At 39.3% G+C, this 22495-nt stretch overlaps 1 protein-coding gene across 5 annotated transcripts in view; it reads left to right on the top strand.

The window, feature by feature from the left end:
• Positions 1 to 22495, top strand: part of LRRC56 (leucine rich repeat containing 56) — a 75670-nt gene that overhangs the window by 8046 nt on the left and 45129 nt on the right. For 2 of the 5 annotated variants that reach the window (XM_026059098.1, XM_026059097.1), the window contains exons 4-5: positions 11888 to 12052; positions 21731 to 21818. In XM_026059098.1, the coding sequence (XP_025914883.1) occupies positions 11897 to 12052; positions 21731 to 21818 (244 nt within the window). In that variant the 5' untranslated portion in view covers positions 11888 to 11896. Of the gene's footprint in view, positions 1 to 1027; positions 1186 to 6114; positions 6659 to 11887; positions 12053 to 18611; positions 19212 to 21730; positions 21819 to 22495 lie in introns of those variants that run through there. The other 3 variants (XM_026059096.1, XM_026059099.1, XM_026059100.1) reach the window with 3 other exon arrangements.

Below are 22495 nucleotides of genomic sequence, written 5' to 3'. Positions count from 1 at the left end.
GTGTTTGCGGGGGGAGGGAGGGGGGCGGGGTGTCTCGGAGCTGGCCGAAGGGGCAGCGCCCGCTTCGTTGCTCAAGAGCTGTGCGGTTTGCGTTCATTTTGATGAACGAGTAGTCCAGGCTGCCTCCAAACTATACGTTTCCCCCCGGCTACTTCAAGCTGAGAGAAGGAAGCTCTGTCCTCGCTTTCAGCCCTTTGAAATGAAGGAGGAAATGTGCAAGTGCTGGCCTAGCAGACCTGCTCCTGCAGGGAGGCGGAGGTTCCCTATGGGTTCTGAGCTTTGTTCAGCTTCTTGCAGAAAGGGCTTGCCGCGTCGCGGGTAGGATCTTAACTACGACCCTGTGTAGTATGGAGAGTGATTTGGGGGTGAACCCCCTATAAGCGAGGACAGCACTATATATGTGATGCCCATAGTTTTTAAGACAGTAAATAAGCTTAATTGAACAGCTTAAGCACTCGCTTCAACCTACCTATAATGCATATGCTATCCAGGCTCTGCACTTATTTTGTATAGTATTTGCCTAAAAAAAATAGTTATTATTTCATGATATAAAAGTTCCTGATCACCTGTCAGGTTTTCTACTCTGACTGCTTTTACTAGACAATACTTTCTGATGAATGGTGCAGTGAAATGTGTTAAAAGTTGGCTTCAGGCTTTTATCCCACACTAGCATGATGCAAAAGTTTCTATACCATGGATTCAAGTTACTCTTAGAGCTTTGGCAGGGACTCCTCTCTCAGTAAATAGCTGTTCAACAGTTAACTCTTTCTGCACGTATGTAGATTCCTCTGTACCAGATCCTTCACCTTCCCGTGACTTCTTTGAGAAACTGTTTCCAGTTATTCTTTCATTAAGCTCTTCTAGGTTATATTCCTTAATGTTCTATTAAACTTTTATGACCTATGGAGCCTGGACTTCTCCTGTTATAACTGATGAAGTACTTTTTTACCGTTTATTATGCAATGCTCAGAGTCTGCAGGAATTTTTTTTTTTTTTTTTGAAGATTGTGTGCTTACTGTTGTTTTAGCAGGATGTGGAGTAATCGTACAAGAAATTGCACTATTAGCATATGCGTCATCCAAGATAAATGGAGATGAATGGCAGTATGACTGGTAAATGGGAATCTCTATGGGAGGAAGGATGGAAATTGAAAGAGACAGACTAGGAGTGCCTTTGGAAGAAAAGGTAAAATAAAGTGTGCAGAAGACTGAAAATGCTTCAGAACTTTTTATTTTTAAAAGTATTTTCTGACTCATTTCGTCTCTCTGCATACGTGGTTTTGTCCAGTTTGAAGAATTTGCCTAAAAGGACTTGGATTGAAAGTGCAGTGTTCAGACATGTCTGAGTTCAGGAGTGCTGTCATGAACAGTTTTGTTCTGACCTTCATGTTCTCTCTTTTGGCTTTAATGCTCAGAATGTGGGCAGGGAGATGAAGCTTCGGGTAGTAAGTGTCCTTATTAGTGAGGTACAGAGTGAGAACGATTAGTGCCTGCAATTCCACTACTGGCTCGCGATAACTACATTTTTGTACATCTCACGAGACTTGATGCGTGGATTCCTCCAACTATGGACAGTATGTTAGCTTAATCATATGCCGCTTGCACAGGAGGAGAGACCATGAGGCTTTGTCTGTAACAAAATCTTCTCCTTTGTGTCTTTGAGGTCATGTTTTCATGTGTCAGTAGCGAGCTTTAAAAGAAAAAACATTGGTCCGTGATGTCAACAGCCCGTTTTTCCACAACTCTGGGGGCCTGATTCTGTGTGACAGCAGGATTCAGATTTAATATGAGACCAGATGTGAGTTTAGCACCAGACTGGAGTGGGGTGATGTTTTCTTTTTTTTTTCTTTTTTTTTTTTTTAATTAAAACTGCTTTGGGGACATGGTTAAAGGAACAGCCTTAATATCTGCGCTTGAAGGAGTGTAAGTTTAGTAATGCTGCAGAATAGTATCATTATGTAATATGTCATAAATTTGGGATTACATTACATTTTAATAGGAGTAGCTTAATATCTATTCAGGAGGAGTTATAAATTTTTTTTGTAGTTAAAAAATTCATGAGCCTCTCTCAAAAATGAATTTTGGTGTATCTGTTATTTTAATTTGCTAGTAAAATGGTTAGTGTTTTTATTCCTTCTGCAGATTTGTATCTTGTCTTGAAAACCAATCATGAGCAAAACCTATTTTGTATCAGTAGGGCCAAAAGCATTTGCTATAATACAAATCAGAAGACTAGATTTGCCAAGGCAGATGTAATAAAGGCTAATGGATCTGTATTAAACAGAAAAGATTGTGGACCCAGGCCAGTTCACAGAAACACTATCTGATCTTTTAAAAAAAGATTTCAAAGGTACTTATTCCTTTGATTGTAGTATCTCATGTCATGAAGAAGTATTTGAAGTGTAACATAGCCCTCACTGTTTATCCTACTTTTTTTTTTTTTTTGCTCCTTTAGTTTTAATTTATTTTATTATTATTATATTTTTTTTTAAGAGTTGAGCACTAACACTACTTCGGCTTATCTTTTTGGTATAGTGCTAGCATAAGTAATGTTAGGGTATGTTTTTGTTTTATTTTAATAGAGAATCCATCTATAAATTCAAAGCAATAAGCATGAGGAAGAGCATATAGAATGAAAGGCTTTAAATAACTTATTGCTACTTGGGAAAGAGCATTAAGCTACTGTAGTAATTCTCTGAAAATGTCATCTTGCAGCTGCTCAAAAAGGCAAACAGTGTTAGAACTTTTGAGAAAGGAAACTGAAACACCATTAATTCATGCACTGTTTCTGTGCCCATATCTTGAATCCTGTGTGCAGTTCTGATCATCTCAGAAAGTAAATGGTAGAACTAAAACTGTTTCCATGAAATGCAACAAAGATGAGAAATGGAAAACAGACAAAAGAAAATGATTCCTTAGGTAGAAGAAGTGATGACAAAGGAGACAATGCAAAAGAAAGGTATAAATTAATGAATGGTATGTGGGAGATTAATAGGGAAGCATGATTTGTCATTTCTCATAATAAAAGAACTAAGGGAACCACATGAATTTTAGCAGGGATCAGTTAGAAGAAGGTGTATTTTTGCACCATATTTATTTAAACTGTGGAAGTCACTATCATAGTTTGTTGTGGAGACCGAAATTATAAACAAGGTCAAAACCAGGTAGAGTTACGGAGGATGCCTCCATCTGTGGCTGTTAAACACAATACAGCTTCTGGCTCAGGAAATTACGGAACAGCTCGTTGCCAGAAACGAAAATGGTATGTTGCAGGAAGGATTGCTTTAGACCACCTCTGTTTCTGATACTATTTTTTTAAGTGTCTGTTTCTGACCACTGTAGCTAGCTGGACCTCTGCTCAGACCCAGCAGGATGGTTATAATGCAACCTAATAAGGAACCTAAAGTGATTTTTACAATGGTCTTTCCAATGTAAATTGTCTGCCTTTGATAAAATTTTAGGAGAGTTTGCTGCTAAATAAACTCCTGTGGTATCTTCCATTCTTTGGTATATTCCTATGAGTTCAGCTAGAATTGGCTTTATACAATATATCCCACGCGAGCAATGCATTGGAAATAGGAAACATCCCAGCACTGAAAATGACTCTTCAGATGGCTTTGCAGGCCCTGGAATCTCTTGATTTGGTCAGCTGAATTACTCAATAAAAGGGGCTGGAAATTGTTTGGGGATAACAGAGCACTTTGAAACTCAGAAATGCCATATATGATGCGTTTTCATCCTGCACAGAAGTTTGCATTTCAAAGGGCTCATAAATGCAACGCAACAGAAGCTGTAAGAGCTACGCTAAAGCAAAAACTAAGTTTGCAATGAGAGAGGGAACTTTATTTTTTTTATTTTGCCCCCTGTCTTTGCAACGCTTGACCCCACGTTGTTTATAATATTTTTAAAAGTGGGTGAAATTTGGAGTCGCTGTGGGACACAGTAATTTATTCTTTAATCTTCTGTAACTGATGAAAGCCCATGTAAAACTTTATGCAGTGTGGCACTTGGTGGAATATGGTAGAATCTCTACAGATCAGCTGACAAATAAGTTTAATTCCTTATAAAAGCTTTATTTACTAAGAAAGTAACTTTAATAAAATAATATGTTCAAAAGCCTCATCCCTTGGCACTAACTCAGTGAAATGATTACTTGGATGATGAATTAGACCTGAGCCACTCTCTCTAGTCTTGGATTTTTTTCTCCTCCCCCCCCCCCCGAAATACAGTTTCATCATGCTGCTTCTCTGCTTTTTAAATCTATATTGTAGGCTATGTGCTGAGATAGTACTGTTTATTTTCCCAGATGTTAAATCTAATTCCTAAGTGGAGAACACCCTGGAGGTAATTTTTCTTGTGCTCAGATGTGAATGCAGAATGGTTGGAGAATGTGCTGTGCTGTTGTGGACTTTCAGGGCTGTCTAGCTGCCTTGCTTCAGCCCAGCTTCAGCACATGGCTCAGAAATAGTGTGCTTGGGTTTGTATTTCTAAGCCTTCTCAGTCAGATCGGCTAAAGAAACAACAACTTTGGCAATTGTAGTTTCAGTGGAAATCTTGACCTATGGGATTTTATGTTAACCAAACACTGATGAAACTTGACGTGGCTGATTAGGAACAGAGAGATCTTCAAACTGCTTCCTGGTGGGAGTGTTGTGAAGAAGGGATATACGTTTTGGGAGCCTCTTAGGAATGCCTTTGTTAATATTTTTAAATGATACTGGCAGATGCTTTGGTCTTGGGTTAGCCATATGATGAACTTTACTATGTGGAAAGTTATTCATGTGAATAAGTCTTCTCAGGATTGAGGCTAAAACTATGGTGTTGGGCTCTCTCTTCCCCTGTGAGTTTGGAAAGCATTTAGCACACGGATAGGTGTCTGTGACGTGAAGAAGGGTTTGTGTGCCCCAAAATATGTCCTGTTTTCCTAACTAGATGTATTGATTTTAAAGAGATACTAACTCTGCCTACAAACCTTGTTCTGTTTATATCCTCATGGCTTCAGTAACATACCTAGTATCTGCAATTTAAATAATGGTTGAATGTGTACGAGTAACATGAGAATACCAGGCCTTTTGAATGCGAGGAAGGTAAATGACCTGACTGACATTTTAGAAAAATGATTGTTTGGGTTATTGTCCTTTGAAGGTTACAGAATACCTAATAGATATTAAGATAACATACGGTGTATTGAACATGAGATCAAATTTGAATTCAGCCTGGGAGAATGCACATACCTATGGATTCTGTCTTCTGAAATAAGAATAGAATATTGGTGGTAAGGCACAAAAAGAAGGATATTAAATGTTTCCTGACAAAAGACTTCCATAAACTGGTGTTATGGTTGGAAATAATATCTGTACTTTGGGAATAGTTGAAAAGAATACTGTTATAGTTGCATACTTTTTTTTTTATTTTAACAAAGCTGAAACTGTAGTGTTAAGGATTGCTTAAAACTTTAATTATCTTCTGCTCCAGTGACATCTCTTACATTTAAGTTAATATCTATGTGTGTGACAAGCACAGCTAGTGAGATCTCAGTTCCTGTGTACGTTGGCATTAGCTATCTATGACAGGACACCTTCCTGAGGACCAGAGGAGTTTAAATATAGTGGTCTTGCGTATTCAACATCTGGACACTATTGGATGAACAGTTGTGGACATGAAGAGCCAAATGCAACTTTCCGATCTATGGCTGCCTGGCTGAGGTTAAAATGGTTAGGGACTTACTCTAATCTCCTCCACTGATACAAAGATCATAAGAGAGCTTCCTGCAATAAAAGCCTAGACACCTTGGAGCTCTGCTTCTCCATAAACCCTGTTGTTCCCCTATTACTCCCACATACTGCTCCCAGCTTTTGTTACCTGACTGTGGGAAGGTTGAGGACACGTCTTGAGACATTTTCTTCCAGGAGGAAGTTCACCTATGTAAGAAGAAATCTCTCTCTGTAGCATCTTGCAGTTTCAACTAGGGATTTAGATAATCCATGCTCTTTCATAGTTTGTAGCCACTGTCTGTAGACTCGCACCACACAGGGCATCAATGAATGTATGTAGCCAGATAGAAATGGCTACCGATGCCCTCCAACCATAGGACACTAAAGAGAAAAACAAAATGGTTTGGACTTTGTTTTATTGTTTCTTCGACACATAATAGAAAACGTCATAGGAGAGCGAGTTGCTTTTTATCCTGCTATCAGGATAACATTTGACAAGCTGGTTCCAGAATGATTTAATTTAGAGGCATTACTAGCTCTTGTGATGAAAAATTTTCCTCCACCTTTCAACCTCTTCAGCAAGGTATGGGAAAGTATTGTATGCCTTGCTTTTTTATACATACAATTTGTATATATATATATATACAGGAAAAATTGGTGGCATTTAAATGCATTGCCTTTTTATTTATTACTGCTATGTTTTGTAAGAATATGAAATACCTTTCACCTCAAGAGTGTTGGCTCAAACCTAGTGAGGGTTTATAACATGGGCTTTCTTCTCCAGGATCACTGTTGCTTTGGATGAATGCACAGGTTGAACTCAGCTCTGTGCCTGGAAGTAATAAGAGGTCCATCATGGTCATGACAACTCTAGAGCAGGATTTACATGTAATACCAAAGGAGCATCAGACACGTTTACAATCTGTAAAATCATAATTAAGGAAGGTAAACAATGAGGCAAATTGGTTCATCTGCTTTATGTATGAGTTTGGTAGCTTGAACAAAGGCTTTGAATTAGCTGAACAGTTGAACAAAACCATTATTTTAGGCATTTGAGTCATTCAGTGTCATTGAAGTTAGTGCATTTTTAATTATGTTAAATGGGAGGAGATTTGGACTTGATATTTGAATATTCTCACGAAAACATTTTTTAATAGGACATACAAGTGGAATATTTATGAATGCTCTTTATAGTGTTTCGCATGATCCCTTGATATTAAAGTAGCACTACTGAAGGAGTCATTATGTTCCTTTGTTTAAAAATAACAGAGATTAAAACAATAACATCTAGTCATATATGGAAAAGAAAGAGTCCCATTAATATCAAGTCAGATGCTTTATTTTTCAACCTTTAAAAAATTGCACCTGCTAAAATAGAGTGGTGTAGTTCAGGATGCTTTATGTTGCATAAATGTAGCAGGAACTGTTTTTGCCATTAGGGGTGGATTATTGTAACAGTAGTTTCCTGATGACATCATAGCAAATTCCAGCTGCCCAAACAGTTATTTTCCAGAAGAGGTTATCTGTAGTGCACTTGCACAAAATTACACTGAAAAAGGCACTCACAGTTCCCTTAGGACTTATAAACCAAGCCTTCGTCAAATCCTTAGTAAACACAGAATCCTTTGTTTTCGTTTTGTGGCAGTGGTAACGGTATGGGCACTACCATGATTTGTGATTCTGGATTAAACAAAAATTACGTAATGCAGTGCAGGAGAAATTGAAGTCCCCTATAAAGAAGGGACAGCACGATGGTTCTGAAATGTGCTTTTTTGAGGCTGGTGGCATAAAGATAAGGGCATACAGGTTACAGTACCTACTGCAATGACACTCCTCTTGTACACTGAGGAGTACACTTTTTGAAGGTGTGGGTAGCCACAGAGCAAAAGAGGATGCTTGTTCAGAAGCTCGCTTAAGGGAATAGAGAAAATGGGACATTATTCTCATTTAATTGGAGCTAGGAAAGAAAAACCTAAGCAGTAGAAAGAGGGGCCTAGCCAGGAGCAAGGAAAGAGAGAAAACATGGAAGCCCAGGAAAGTGTTTCGTCCTTGACACACTGGAGAAATAAGAGGTAGAAACCAACTCTCCCTGGCTCCCGTTCTTCAGCCTAAAAGCCTACACACTATGAAATAATTTTAGATGCTCTGAGGATTAAGCGAAGATTTATTTGTTTTCCATTTATGAGTGACTCAGTATTCCAGAAGGTCTTGCTGGCTCGTGTGAGGACATCAGGATGATGTGGGTAGAGGTGTTAGAGGCAGCAGAAATCTTGCAACGCTAATGCTGGAGGCTTTCAAATGGTGAATGTCCCTGTATGCTGAGTATTCCCTCTGCCTTGGAGACTTTGGCTGCATTTCATCTTTTTATTTGCCAGAACACTTTTAATATGTAGATATACGGATTTTCCTAGAGTAAATGTGAATTGATTGCTGTTGGGGCAGGGGGGAGAGGAGCTTAAAGAACAGTAGCCTCATTGTTTGGACAAGCTCTTTAGCTAACGTTTTGAAGGCTGCAGAAATTATTACGCCTGGTCACGATTCAGAGGGTCTTTCCAGACTTTAATAAAAGCCATAATTAATACAGAGTCAAAGATATCTGGCAATTGCTGTATTTGAAATACATATTAATATATATTTAATGAAGAATACACTATCCTATCATTGACTCTTAGATAAATCTTTGTGGGAGGACAATCAAATCTTGGAGTTTCACCAGTTTGTAGGACCCTAAGAACATTAAATAACTCTGCTCTGCCAGTTTCTTTCTAGTAAATTACAGTGTTCTGCAGGGATTTCTAATAATGTGTTGTTCCAAGGATCATTTAATAATAATCATTATTAGCACTATGGTATATATGTTGGAAAAGTCATATGGTTGTTAATGAAGCTTCACAAACACCTGTAAATTGAGTAGCCTACCATTATCATGCTCACCTTTAGGAGACAGAGTGGCAGCAGTGGGGAAAGCTGGCAGATTAGCGGTTCATACAATTCAAAATCTTCTATCTCCCTGCTCTGGCTATTGATTTCTTCTGCACTGACTGATTATTTGCTTATAGTTAGCCACATGCATTAGATCCTGCTAAATAAGACCTATGATGCAAATCCTGCAAAGACCAATTCATTAATTTCATTCATTCATTCTTCTCCTGCCAAAGTTCACATGCAGGACAAAACTCCCCAATTTTTTTTTGTTTTGTTTTTTTGACCGTTCTCTGTATTTCCTTGCCTTTCCCACCTACTTGCTGGTATCATGTTGCTTTCCCGTTGGTTTCTTTCAAGGGTTTGTGTTAGGTGCTTTCATTTCTTCATCCTTCTTCATCCTATTAAATCCATCCTTGTAATAGTGTTTTGAGGGTCATGACGAAGCTAGGAAAAGCCTGCCAGGCACTGGAAATGGCGCAAATTTGGGACTAAGAGTGCAGGGAACAGTGGAGAAGTGTTGGAAATATGTGGAGTTACTGTAGACCTTCGGGCAGGTGTGTAGTAGTGGCTCTGGGTGTTGCTGCCTTCCCACATAAATTCTATAAGTTTCCAATCTTTTTCATTTGCCTTATTTCCTCCTCTCTTGCCTCAGGGGTAGACAACACTGTGTGAAAATAGCTTTGTTGACTATATAAGCACGTATTTTGGAGGTCTGTGGATTTTTAAGATGGGTACCTCCTCACCCCCCGGATTCCTGCACTCTTACCTTTTCTGTATTCCTCATTTTGAGAGTGTTATTTTGCTCCATTTTCAGGAGAAAATTCTTTTCTAGAGAAAGTTTTGGAATGCATATTGAAAAGATTTGTTTTGCTTGCTGACAATAACTCAATTTCATCCCAGACAATTTGTAATGAAAATACCGTTCTCCTCACTAAGCCAATGTTACAATAATTACAAGCAGCAGATCAATAGCAGGAAGTATAGAATTGGAAGTGTTACTTCAGATATTAAGCCACAAATTGATCTGCTTGTCAAACCTTAAGTAAGTGCTGTATCAACACATACTTCAAAGATGGGCGGACGTTCTGAAATGTAATAGCAATGGACTGAAGGAGGGAGAACGATGAGTTGTTTTATGCAAGTGAATTAACTCCTCATAGCCCTAATCTATACAGACTCGCTATAACCTCTTTGGTGTTTCGCACTCTTATGTGACATCAGTAATTTCTGACTATCGATCCACTTGGCTCCAAAAACATACAGGTTAATAATTGACACTTGCTTGAATTAGAAGAAACCAGCAGTACTTTGTCTTATACGTGATCTGCCGTAACAGTCTTGTATAATTGTTAAGTATCCCAGCATTTATATGGCAGCTGTTCTAATCCAAGTAAGCTGGATTCGAAATCTGTGGAATTCTGGAATTCTTTGGAAAAAGAAATGTCTATAGAAATTTGTGGATTGTGTTTTTTCTTCCAAAAACGAAGTACTCAGTACTTTCAAGATTGCTTTTACTTCTTAATGGACAGTAGTGTAAAAGTTGTCCTTGCAGCACTATGGAAGCACTGAGGTTTTAGATGCTGGAAACATCACTGTTCAATTTGCTTTATGGTGTTTCTTGTATAAGGCGTTAGAAGGATTGAAAGCAGTAATCGGTCTTTGAAGAATTTGTTCTTTAATATATTTTTAAGCATTGAACTTTGTTATGGCTCAGACATAGCACATTTGAGATGGCAGTTTCTTCTCTGGGACCTGGGAAAAACAGTTTTTGCTTTCCGTGAGTTGTCCCCTGGTAAGTGTATGAAATAACACTTCTGAGTGTGAGGGTTAGTTCCTAATGCTAGAAGATACTGGATGGAGAGGTTTGGTGGACTGTTATTTTTTGTTGTTCTTTAAATAAGGGCTGCTGATTTTGGATTTCCCTTGCCAGTGCAGCAACAAAAAAACTTTTGACCGGACACGAGTAGTCAGGAGAAGCAAGAAGTCCCTTTGGTTTAAATCTTTCTCAGCTACTAACCAGTCTGTCGTCTTGAACATAGCTGAGCAGTGAGAATTTCTTCTGTTCTTCTTACTAGAAATTATTCCCGAGTTTAACTGTTTACTACAAGGGGAAAGGAAGGTGGTAATTCTCAAGTCTCAGCCACCAATGAATTCTCATCAGCCAGTTATGATTATCTTGATTATTTAATTACTTTTCCAGCATGCAGAATAGGTATTACCTTGCGATGGAGAGCAGGGGGAAAACTTCAGGTGTTCCTTCAGCTGCGTGAGAAGGCTTTTCTCTAGTCTAGCCTTTTGTTGATACAGTAATATTTCCAGCTGTGATCCTTACTTGCTGCCAAATAGTAGTAAATAGTTGTATAAATCATAGTAATGCTTGTAGCATTCAGGTACAGCTGGTTGCGTTTTGCTCTAACTGGTACACATATGCTTTTTCTCATACTTCAAAGTTAATTGTTAATGTTTCTGTAAAAGGAGTAATTTGGGCACTGAAGAGTGGACACTTGTGAACTGCTTCACCTTCAAATTCTGGATTTCATTCTTCACTTAAAGTGTACAGTTTTGCTTATATTGCATTTGAATTTCATTTTTTCCAAGACTTTTTTAGAATGAGACATCATTAGCCATGTTCTGATTGAGTTCCCATTGACCCGGAGGACAGCCGGTAACAATGTACATACGTTTAATGCAGGGCAGGGAGCATATACTACCATCTGTGTTGCCTACAGACACAGCTCAAAAAGCCAGAGAGAAATAATAATGTATCTTGGTGCTGATATTTGCAGCCTGAAGTCTGGCAGAGATTCGCTGTGTGCTGCTTGCCTTCTTCAGAGGGGTGGGTAGGCAGCAGGCTGATGTGGATGGGAAGTTCACTGCCACTGGAGAAGGTCGAGGGGAGGAATGGGAAAACTGGAGAGGAATAGTGTCCTGAGTTTATTGTTCTTGAGAACCTTCTTTATACAGAACCATAGGATATGCCTGGCTTTTTATATAACTGAAACAAAATACTTGCTTTAAAACCTTAGTGTTTAAGCTGAATGAGATGGGACTAGGATAGCTCTACAGAGTGGAGAAAGGAAAGACTACTTGTTACTTGATGCATTGCTGTGGGCTCTTTCCATTTAGAGAAACCTACATCTCTATAGGAACCTGCTAACTTGCAAGAGGAGTAAAGCTAAATTTTGCTAAAGGGAAGATAATAAATACAGGGGAAAAAAATCAGACTACTTGTTATCCTTTTGTTCAAAGCACATCAAGATGAACCTGAAGTGGAATTCTGGCAGAATTTCTCGTCCGGCCTCAGCTACAGTCCGGGTGACTGATTTGAGTTGGAGAGGTAACCTAAATCCCAGTCCACTGATTAAAGATGATGGAGAGCTACTTATGGATGAATACCTTACCCCCAGGAAACTGGTGAGTAGATGTCAAACTTTTTAATGAAGTAGAAGAGGCAAACTGGCATATAAAGAGCCATATTATCTTAACTTTCCAGCAGCTGTTGTCATGGTTGTGGACTGTTGCACATCTGACAGAATTCTGCAGGAAGTAGCTTCTGTCTTCTGGAAACCTAGCAAATATGCTTGTCCTCCTTCCACCTTGTTTCACATCAAAAACATGCCTGGCACAAATACTACCGTCTTTATTGCCAGCTTCTCTGAATCAGCATGAAGAAAAGTTTAGGTAGCATAATTATAATTTGAAACAGATCTTATTAATGCTGTCTGAAGTGGCTTGAATCTTAGCATCAGAAAAAGGGTTTTGCATGGACCTTGTGCTAGAAATTGAAAATGCAACTTTAAAAGCACAATTAACTGCATTAGTGAAATTCTCTGTATTGCTAAGAAACCAATTAAAATATTCTGAAAGCGTTATAAGTACTTTCTATTTATATCAGCGTGTGAAGTTTCAAAGCACATTTGAAAGCCATGTTCCTTTTTGACTAGGGGAAATGATTCTGGCATGTGGCCTGTTGAAGGAGAATATAAGGTGCTGAAATGTCTAGTGAAGGAAAACTTTGTTGGATATTGTGCTGCATTTACTGGGCACTAATTAAAGGTGGAATCCTTTGGGACGCTTAGAAGCTGAGAAAATATCATGGCTTATTTCTGTTAGGCAGAGGGAGAGCTAGGAACAGAAGTAGCTGGGGAGAGAGCTGCAGCTTGCTGTGTCATGGAGCTGAGTAGAAATTGGTGAAAGAGCGATGGGTTCCCAAGGCTGTTTTGGATGCTCCTGGAGTGCGAGGTGGTGGTCACTGTGTCTGTAATTCTCCGAACATCCACTGCATTAGTGGAAAACCGAAGGGCAGATGTTGCAGCTGCTCTCAAACTGCAGGTTACCTGATTTCCTAACCTTATTCCAATCACAGTTTTGACCATATGCTATAGATTAGATAGCAAGTTGTTCTCAGAATTACTCTTCCCATAGTAGTTGAGCCCTTTCCTGTTTGTAAAATATTTAGATAAAAAAATCTCTTTGAGGCAAGTTTATATTTTAAAGTTTCTGGAAAAACATATTGATCTATGATCCTATGGATCTGTCCCATTCATTTTCTTCTGGTTCATGTAAACCACTGACAACTTCTTGTTCTTTTTTAAAATTTGGCATAGAGTTTGCCCAGTCTACTATGTTTGTGGCTTAGAATACTCTGGATAAATCCACTGGGAAGCTCTCAGATTAGTCTGGTTTTTTGGGGGGCATGATCCAAAGCCCACTGAAGTAACCAAAGTGGCTGTCCTTGACTTCGGTAAACTCTGAATTAAACCCTTAGAAAGTACTTTAGTTGGTGTGAAATTCTGCTCTTTCTGAATCCATGTTGCTGTTGTGTTCACAGTAAATTGTAAGCGGAAGAGCATAAGTGCTGTTAGCCTCGTTCCATGAAATCGCAGTTGATTATTTTGCCATGTTTTAGTTTTTATACAGACCACCAGTTACATTCTCCCACAAATCTAGGCTTTTTTAATGATGGAAAACACACTGTTATTTTTATGTACCCTCTTGAATTGAATCAAGTCTTGGCACTTTAAGATTGTATATACTAACACTTGTAAGGAATTCCAGTTCAGAGAATCTCTGTTAAATGGGTGCATACTGTTCAACACATTTTTCTGGACACAGTTATTTACTGGCCCTGGAACATGGCATTTGTGTTGGCATAGCTGGAATACTTCCTGTTTAGAGGCAAAATTATATGACATTGTCAAGGAAACATTAACAATGTTTATAGTTTGTTCTAATAACATATCCAATTTATCTATTCTTTGACCTTTGCGTTGATCAAATTGAAACAGCTGCTTCCATAAATTTATTTCCTCTGCTTCTTCAAATGTAAAAATAGAGACACTGTTCAAACACTTAATCTGACACAAATCTTCATGTGCATATTTTTTTAAGCAACCGCATGCCATTGATAACCAAATGTTTTGAAAGGTTGTTTTGCTTAAATCAACGCACTTGCAGTATCTTCCTGATTGTCTTTGAGTTGTGAATATTTTAGGAGTTATTGATCATTTTTGCTGTAGTGCTCTAAAGAGGGAACTGACTAATGGGGTTTTAAAATACATGCTCATTAAAGTTAAATTTATTTTACATTCATATAAGGACACATTCTAGGCCCAATTCTGCAGTGCTGTGTAGGCAGATTTCTGGACGCCTTACGGAGATTCCTCGAGAAGGCTTTTTTGCATGGATACGTCCTAAGCTATACTCCTTGCCCTTGCGTCTTGCATTAGTTCACATGAAGGTTGGGAGGCTGAAAGGTCCAGCTATGCAAAATCTTTACAGATTGAGGGTCTTGGACTGTGGCCCTGTAGGCTGCTCCGTGCCTGCACATTTTACTTGTTTTATGCCTTTACTTGTTTTATGCAATTTTCTGTTGTACTGTTTAGTTTTCACTTATATCATTTTCCATCCTGTCCTATTAAATTTTCCAACTGCTTTCTCTACCTCTGCTTGTATTTGTGCTTATGTGCTGTTGTCAGCTGTTACTAGAATAGCAGGGTGAACAAATTCTTCCCCATTCTCCCTTTGTTCTGAAAAGCGGTTATTAGTGGGGAGTACAGTGCAAGTAATTCTTAATTTTGTTAGGGCTGTGACACAGATTTCTCATTAAGTATGGAGGAACTGAAGTTAAGAGCTCCAGCTGGCTTGAATCACTGATTTATTTTTTTTATTAACCCCCCTTTTCCCCTCTCCATCTTGGTTTGCAAAGGAAGGCTCTTTTTCTGACTTCCACAAAAAGCATCCTAACTTCTCAGAATAAACTCATTTTACAAGGTCAAATGATCTTCTAGATATTTTCACATTATTAAAAGTAATCACTTCCGTTCCTGAACTTTTGGTGTCGTCAGGGTTTCTGTGTGATCTTTAGAGAAGAAAAGAAGCATTCTTCTTCTTTCACTATTTATTGATCTTGCTTCAGTTAATCATGTTTTCTAAACTTAGGAACACGTGTTCGGAAGTGGTGTTTAGTTTTGTTGCTCAGGAGGTTAGGGTGTATTTCATATGGTATGCACTCGTCCTCATGGGGAGAAGAAAATCCTGGAGGGTCCTGGAACTACAGATTGGATTCTTACTGAACTGACTCAATCATTTCCTTTTTTCCTTGGCAGAAAGTTTGCCTCTCTGTTGTAAGCTACATGGATTTGAGAGAAAACTGCAGATCAAGCAAACAAGTGCAAAATCTTGATAAATTAGTGTAAGTGTAGTGAGCAGAATGAAGTAATGTAATTTGGATTTGCTGAATCCTTCCTTAGAATCATATAATCATTAAAAACAAAAATTTGGCTGGAAGGCACCTCTGGAGGTCTTGTAGTTCAGCCTCCTACTCGAAGCATGATTAGTTTCAAAGTTAGATCAAACTGCTCAGGGTTTCGTTTTCTGTAGGTAGTAATTTGCTTTCTGTAGGTAGTAATAACACTAATCCTGTGAATAGGACAGAAATTATAAAGCCTCATTTAGTTTCAGACCCTTGCTTTTATATGTGCTTATCCTAACGTTATTGCCTTTACTGCAGTGAACGCTTGTAGTTGTTATATTAGAGTGTTCATCCTCCTACTTAGACATCTGAGGTTGTACTTTCAAACTGTCACATCAGGAATCTTTATATACATACAAGCACATACGCATGCATGTGCTTAAAAAACAGATTTTTATTTGCATATAGTCACAGCTGCTTAGCTAACGTAAAATGACAGATTTACAGTCTTGTGTTTTGAGTGTTCAGTGCCATAACATTGAAACAATGATTGTAACTACTTAGTATGCACGTATGGCAAAGAATTGCTAGAAAGGAATAAGAATTAATATTGGTGTATGATTTTGTTTATCTAAGGGAAGTTAAATCCTTAAAGCAAATTTAAAGCAAAATTTCATACGAGAATATCTACTTTATTGCCCCTTCCAACCTACATGCTAATTCAGTGCATAGTTAAAACTGAGCTCGTGTTTCCTCCTGCAGAAATGATATGGACTACTTCTGGGAGATACTCCAAACCTCCCATCGAGTTCCAGATGCCCCACTTTCCCTTTGAAGTTGGCAATAGTTAAGAGAGCTCTTAACTTGTAGCATCAGATCCTTAACATAAGTTAAAACGAAAAGGTGTCTGTACTGTACATCCCCAACATGGGTCGGTGGGGAACGTCACTAAAGATGGTAAGACTAGAACGAGGCCTATCTGTGCAGAACAGTTTGCATGACTTGGCATGGAGGCTTCAGTGTGAGAGAAAAATATATATTTACTTCAGTATCCATCACATCTTAAACTTTGCAATTATTATCCTCATGTACACTTTTCATATCAGCCAAGAAAATCCCTCTTTGTCACAGACAGGATACCTAGCTAATCTCTTCTGAGCTGGGAGGAGAGGGTATTTTTATGTGTATACAGAAGGTAGTGAAATAAAACTGAATAATATAATTATAAACATCTGCAGCATGTAGCCGTCTGAAAGGAAGACTGCATATGGGACCACATGTAAGTTCTGTCCCCTCTCTTTGAAAGTTTCTTGACTTAGAATTGTTAAAAATCTTGCTAATATTCTAGTAATTCTCCTCTTAGAAGCAATACATTGTCATACTTGTAGCAACACAAATTTGTTTGTGTAAGGAGAGCTTATACTTAAGTTGGGAATTTCAGACAAAATCCTTGTGAAAAGCACTGAACACATGAATGGACATGAATCTAGTATTTGCATACAGGTGTAGTATTAAAAGCAAATAAGCTCACCACTCAGGAATTCCTGACTTAGCCAAATTAACCAGGATCAGCAAAATAAATGCACAGCTGGAAGTGCTTCTCTGACAGCTGCATGCAACATGCTCCTCAACAACGTATCTACTTTTCTTAGAGTATGTGAAAAATCTAGGGAAGAGAGATGAAATCAGTTGTATACACCAGCTTTAACTGAACAAATATTATTTGTCAATTAAGGAATTTACAGAGAGTTGCAAGTGGGACTTGAACCGGACTTCCCAGCATCCCCAGGTGACTGTTCTGTCAGTTGGGACTTCTGCGCTTGCAGAGCTTATTTTTCACTTGCAATTTTTTTTACAGAATACTTATTGGCTTCTCTTGTCAGTCAGAAGAAAAGCTTTCCAAACTAGTACATGCTCTCCAGTTAAATATTGGCCAGACATTTTGCGTGATGGGAGCGGTTTGTGAGCCATCATGGAGTTGTTTCTTAAAATACTGACTAAATTATTTACCAGTCACCTCTGTGTGATCTCATGGGAAATAGTTCTATTCTTATGAAGGAGACACAAGAATGTAAAGAGAGCTTTGTCCATCTTTGTTATACTAGTTATTTATCAGCATTCAAAGAATTGTGCAGTACTTTTCCATAGAAATTTATCCTTGCAAATAAGCAGACTTAGGGTGGAGTATCATACTTGCTGCACAGAATCAAGTTGCCAGGCCTCCTCCTTGAGCATCCTGTGTCAGGAAGATTTTGATATTTGATTCTTCAGAAAAGAGCCGCCTCCTCCTCCTCCTCCTCCCTCTAACAGATACCCACCTTACTGGGCAGTAGTTGGGTGGCAGGCTGAGTCCTTGGTGGACACTGACAGGCAACCTGCAATTATAGATATATTTTTTTTCAAGGTATCTTTTTGGTGTAAAATAACTGTGAGTATATCCAAGTCTCTATCTAGAATAGACCCTTGGCCCTTTTTTGTCTGCTCTGTGGAGGCTGAGCAGCTGTAAACAACAGAAGAAATACCTAGATGGCACAGTGCTTGCTGGGACATGGGCAGAGAGACCCTCCGTTCCTGGCTGTCGAAACAGCCCCTGGAGCTGAGGCAGGCAGTCATCGCTTAAAGCCACAGCGGGACTTCTCTGAACTATTGCAGGAGCCTGTCCCAGGCCCTGGCATGGCCTAGGAATGAAGAGCTGCAAAGCACCTTAGTATCACTTTTACCTCTGTTGTGCCAAACTTATCTCTGTCCCAGCTGATGATCCCTGTCAGTGTGCTTGACTGTAGTTTTTATTTTGTTTTATTTTGGTTTTTTTTTACTATCCCAACAGTAGTAAAATTGCCTCCTAAATATCCCTCCTTTTAAATTTTGCTGAATTTTTCTGTGCTCTGATATTAAACGACAGCATAATAACACACATATAGCAGGGTCTCCCTTTTATCTTCTTTATTTTAAATGTGTCCATGATGTCCTTCCCTAAATCTCTCTGTTCCTGTTGCCAGAATTTCAGCTGTGACATATGAGACCTATCACGCTTCCAAGTGCACCAGTGTTCCAAGAAAGGTGTCTTGGGAACAGGAGTGTCTGAACTATCCTCCGCAGGAACTATTCACCATGTAACCTTCTCTTGAACTGCCTCCCTGGCCTTTTGCTTGCTAACTAGCTTACAGTCACACCTGGAGTCTTTGTGCTTCTAGTGCATTTAAACGAACTCATGTAGTCAACCTGAGAGCATTTCTCTGCTTTCCTTCACACAGTGTGATAATTTTTTTAATCCTACAGCTGATCAGTTCTGAACTCTTCAAGAATCTTCTAGGAATCAGCAGACAGAACATCACTGATTTTCTTGGAGGCTATTGCAAAAGCAGAACGGAGAAGTGGGGACTGCGAACACACAAAGTCCGTGGCATCTGCTTAACACATGCTTCAAGCAGCTATCTATAGTTCAAAGAGCTAGTGGTGGCAGCCAATAACCCTTTCCAGCACTGGAACTGCAGCTCTGCCTGTCACGGTACAAAATATTGATGCACTAAGTGACTCATCTTTCAGACAGAGGAAGAAAGAGGAAATACAAATGATGGATCTGGAAGAGGAAAAGGAGAGCAAAGAAGTAAACAGCCCCTGCTTTGAGTAAAAGGAGTAGGGAAACCTAGAAGAGGAGAGAATATAACCTTAGCAACTTTATTCTTTGATTTTGGAAAAAGGACAACAAGCAACAGAACTGTATCCCTGGTGGACAGAACTGTGAAAGTAGGCTTTCTAGGACATAGCAGAGTGGAAGGACCACACACAGGGAGCTTGCAAAGAGCAATGGAGAAAGGCAAAGGCCCCTCGTGGTGGCAGGACCTTCTGCTACTCTACTGGCAATGTGCATGACCCAAGGTTATTACTTATTTTGAGACCTCTTCCTATTCTGGCTTTTACTGAAGTAGGCTATTAAGACCATTTTGATTGGCAAGAGGGGGAGGTGTGTTATTTTTCAGGAGAAGCTGTCTTTAATGACAATTAATTCGTGTCCGAGTCCAGCAATCTGAGCGCATGGCTGTGTGTGCCAGGACATCAGCGAGCTCTGGTTTCTCACGTACGCTTATGCCATGTGACAGTGTCATCTGCTGGAAAGGATCACTGCAAAATGTGTCCTGCAGTGAGGGATCTTCTGTTTACTTGGAGGCTAAAGCTGTCTGTAGTTGGGAAGGTTGCTTTCTTTGCGGGAGCAAAACAGTTCCTGTGATGGCTGCGTTTGGAGGTAGAAAGTAAATTTCTAGATGCTGTTGGGGACTCTCTGGCTTTTAGCTTAGACCTTTGTTTCTCTTACATTCTTGTGAGGAGGCAAGAGAGTCTAGAAGCTTTCTTAGACTCAGCCTGCTTAAAAGCACAGTTTAAAAATTTAGATTAAAAATAATTTAAAACAATGTTTTAAAGATAATTCGAAAACACATGAAGATTTTGGGTAATTCTATTTTCAGGAGCCCAACTCAAGACCTTACAAAGGGAGCCAGTTTTTCAAGGAGGGATGCTTAGGTGTTTCAGAAGATCGTGCCTTTTTACATTGTCATCTCAGTTACACTTAAGACTATGTTTGGCCCTTTACTTGTAAGAAGTTGCGGAGCCTTTAGAGTGAATGGAGTTGCAGTTGCTTATGAGCAATACAAATTTTGCCTGATGGCAATAGGAATGTTGCAATTGCTGTTTTGCCCTACAAAATGAACTGGATGTTCCTGTGGTTGTGTTTTCTTTGCAAAACTCATAAACATAGGTGGTCCTACACACATTCCCTTCTAATGAATCATTTCCCCATCATTAATGTTGGTCTGCAAATGAAAACACGCTAAAATATGTTGTAACTTCTTTAATAGTAAGAAAATTCATCTCCTGTATGTGGAGGCTGTTGAATGACTTTCTATTTTTCTCCTAAATATAGGGGCAAAAGGCAGATAATAATACCCATTTTGACCCATGCTGTTGATTACAGCACTGAGGAGGAGAAACTGATACTGGGGTCAGCCATTTTATTGAAGCAGACTTTTTTAGCTACAAGTCCTCGCTCTCCAAGTACAAAAAGGCAAAAATTTAGCAATTGTATCACTATGCATAGCCTCAACTCTTTCAGGCAGTTATTGTGACACAAAAGCCTTRGTTTTTCATCTCTCAAGGAGTAGTTCAGACCCTTCCATGAACCACTAGCCATCAGGAGAAAAGGGTATAGTTCCCTCCTGCGCTGTGTGATTTGGCTGCTGCATGGCAGGGTCCACTGAGCAGCCAAAGCTGATGTGAGGGAGCTGGTGGGACACCTAGCCTGGTCAGGGAAGCAGGGGAGAGAGGAGCTAAGATATGAGGAGGGAAATACAGGGGGAAGGAAGAAGGGATGAGAGCTCCTTTTTGGTATTAGTGACCTGTGAGATTGTTTCAGCTGCTTGTGGAATTGCAGCCTGGTGTCTTAGGACTTCACAGCCGCACTGCAGTTTTTACCGACTGTTCTAGAACTTGCCTCTCTCCTCTGTGTGCAACTTCTGCTTGCGTCTTTCCTCATGCTTACTTCTGCCAAGTAGGTCACATTCTCAAGTAGACTCCCACAGGCTTTTCTTTTGGAAAGTGGCATGCCTGGATTTTGGTTCGAGACTTCCTTTTTGTTCCTTATGATTAGCCCAGAAAAAGGACTCAGCTAACCCTATATTTAAATAAAGCAAAATGTGCATGTACGTATCAGCAAAGACTTTGGGTTATTTCAGAGTAGATTGTGCAATAAGGAGCTGCATTTGCTCTCTCCCCTCCCCTTGCTTAATGCAGCAGTTGACCCTCATTAAGATTTTGCAAAAATAGTGAAAGATTTTGGATGCTTCCTTTTGCATTGCCTAATTCTTTTCAAAGGAATCTGTATTCCTTGCAATCAGTGTTCTGCTCTTTCAGAAAAGCAAACCTCTTGTGACCATCTTGAGCTAAAATTATCTGTTTCTTTTAGATAGTTTTGGATTAAGAGGCTAAAAGATGGGTTTCGTTGAGTTTTACCTAGTGTCTTTTTGATTACAGGTGATACTAAGGGTAACATTTCCTATCTACTGAGGATTAGTACAAGACTTGTGCAAGATTTAAAGCATGGCCCTACTGTTTAAATGAAGTTAATTGGCATCTAGGTCTATTGGCAATTTGCAGCTTGGATTTAACCCTCAGCTTTGACACTGTAAGCAACATAGAAAATATGTGCAAACTAGAATAATTGAGAGCTGCTACGAAGAAAGATCTTTGAATACTAAACTTATTTTAATGTGATCATGCATCTGGACATTTTGACCTGGAGTACATGCTGACAAAGCACTGGTTGAAAGCCTTTCTATACCTCTTTGCTCCTATGCCACCTGATTCATTGCTTGAGAGTACACGTATATCTCTGCTTATCTTTACAGAAAGCTTTGGCAGGGGTAGATGATCTACAGCAAGTGAAGGCCCTAGAGATGCGAGTAGATACAAGAGAGAACAGCTTGGGGAATTTTGGTAAGAAAACACTTTATCCTTTACTTACCTTCTCAAATTTTACTTTATTGTTTCTTGAAGCAGGACTGGGGACTCAGAAATCAACAGTGTAAAGTACTGTCCTGCTAAAGAGTTATTGAAACATGATCTTCTTGGTACCTTGATCTCTGTTTTCCTCTGTGAGATGGTAAATAGGACTGTGAACAATATCTGCAGTGGGATGAGTGACACCAGTTCAGTCTAATGCCAATTACTTTGAAAGAATTCCTCTTGAATGACATACCTCTAGGCTTTAAATAAGCATTTACTGATTACCCTGCTCTCTGGGGTGCTTGATGCTACTCCAGTGAGACAGAGTAGCCAAAATGCAGTTTGTTTGCTTTGAAAAATTTCCCTGTGGCTGAGGAACCACTAGTGGTACCAGGCCGCAAATGTCACTAGCAGTCTGTATTTGCTTACTGTACTTAACTGCCTTATCCAGGAGAATATGCTTGAGGAAGGTCCTATAGGTAGGTCATTTTGATGAGCCACAAGAGAGCCTAATGCTTGTGACTCCCCTTTGTCAGCAGCACAGTGCTTGAGAAGTAAGGAAGTACTGAGCGGTGCATCCCTATGAGTAGGAAGTCAAGCAAAGGAGGCAGGAGACCTGCATGGATGAGCAAGGAGCTCCTGGCAAAACTCAACCAGAAGAAGGAAGT

This window comes from Apteryx rowi, unplaced genomic scaffold (assembly GCF_003343035.1).
Source record: "Apteryx rowi isolate R43461 unplaced genomic scaffold, aptRow1 scaffold_152, whole genome shotgun sequence".
In the NCBI taxonomy this organism is placed as follows: Eukaryota; Metazoa; Chordata; class Aves; order Apterygiformes; family Apterygidae; genus Apteryx; species Apteryx rowi.
The sequence above is the reverse complement of the archived record's forward strand: the minus strand, read 5'-3'. Positions and strand labels throughout refer to the sequence as shown.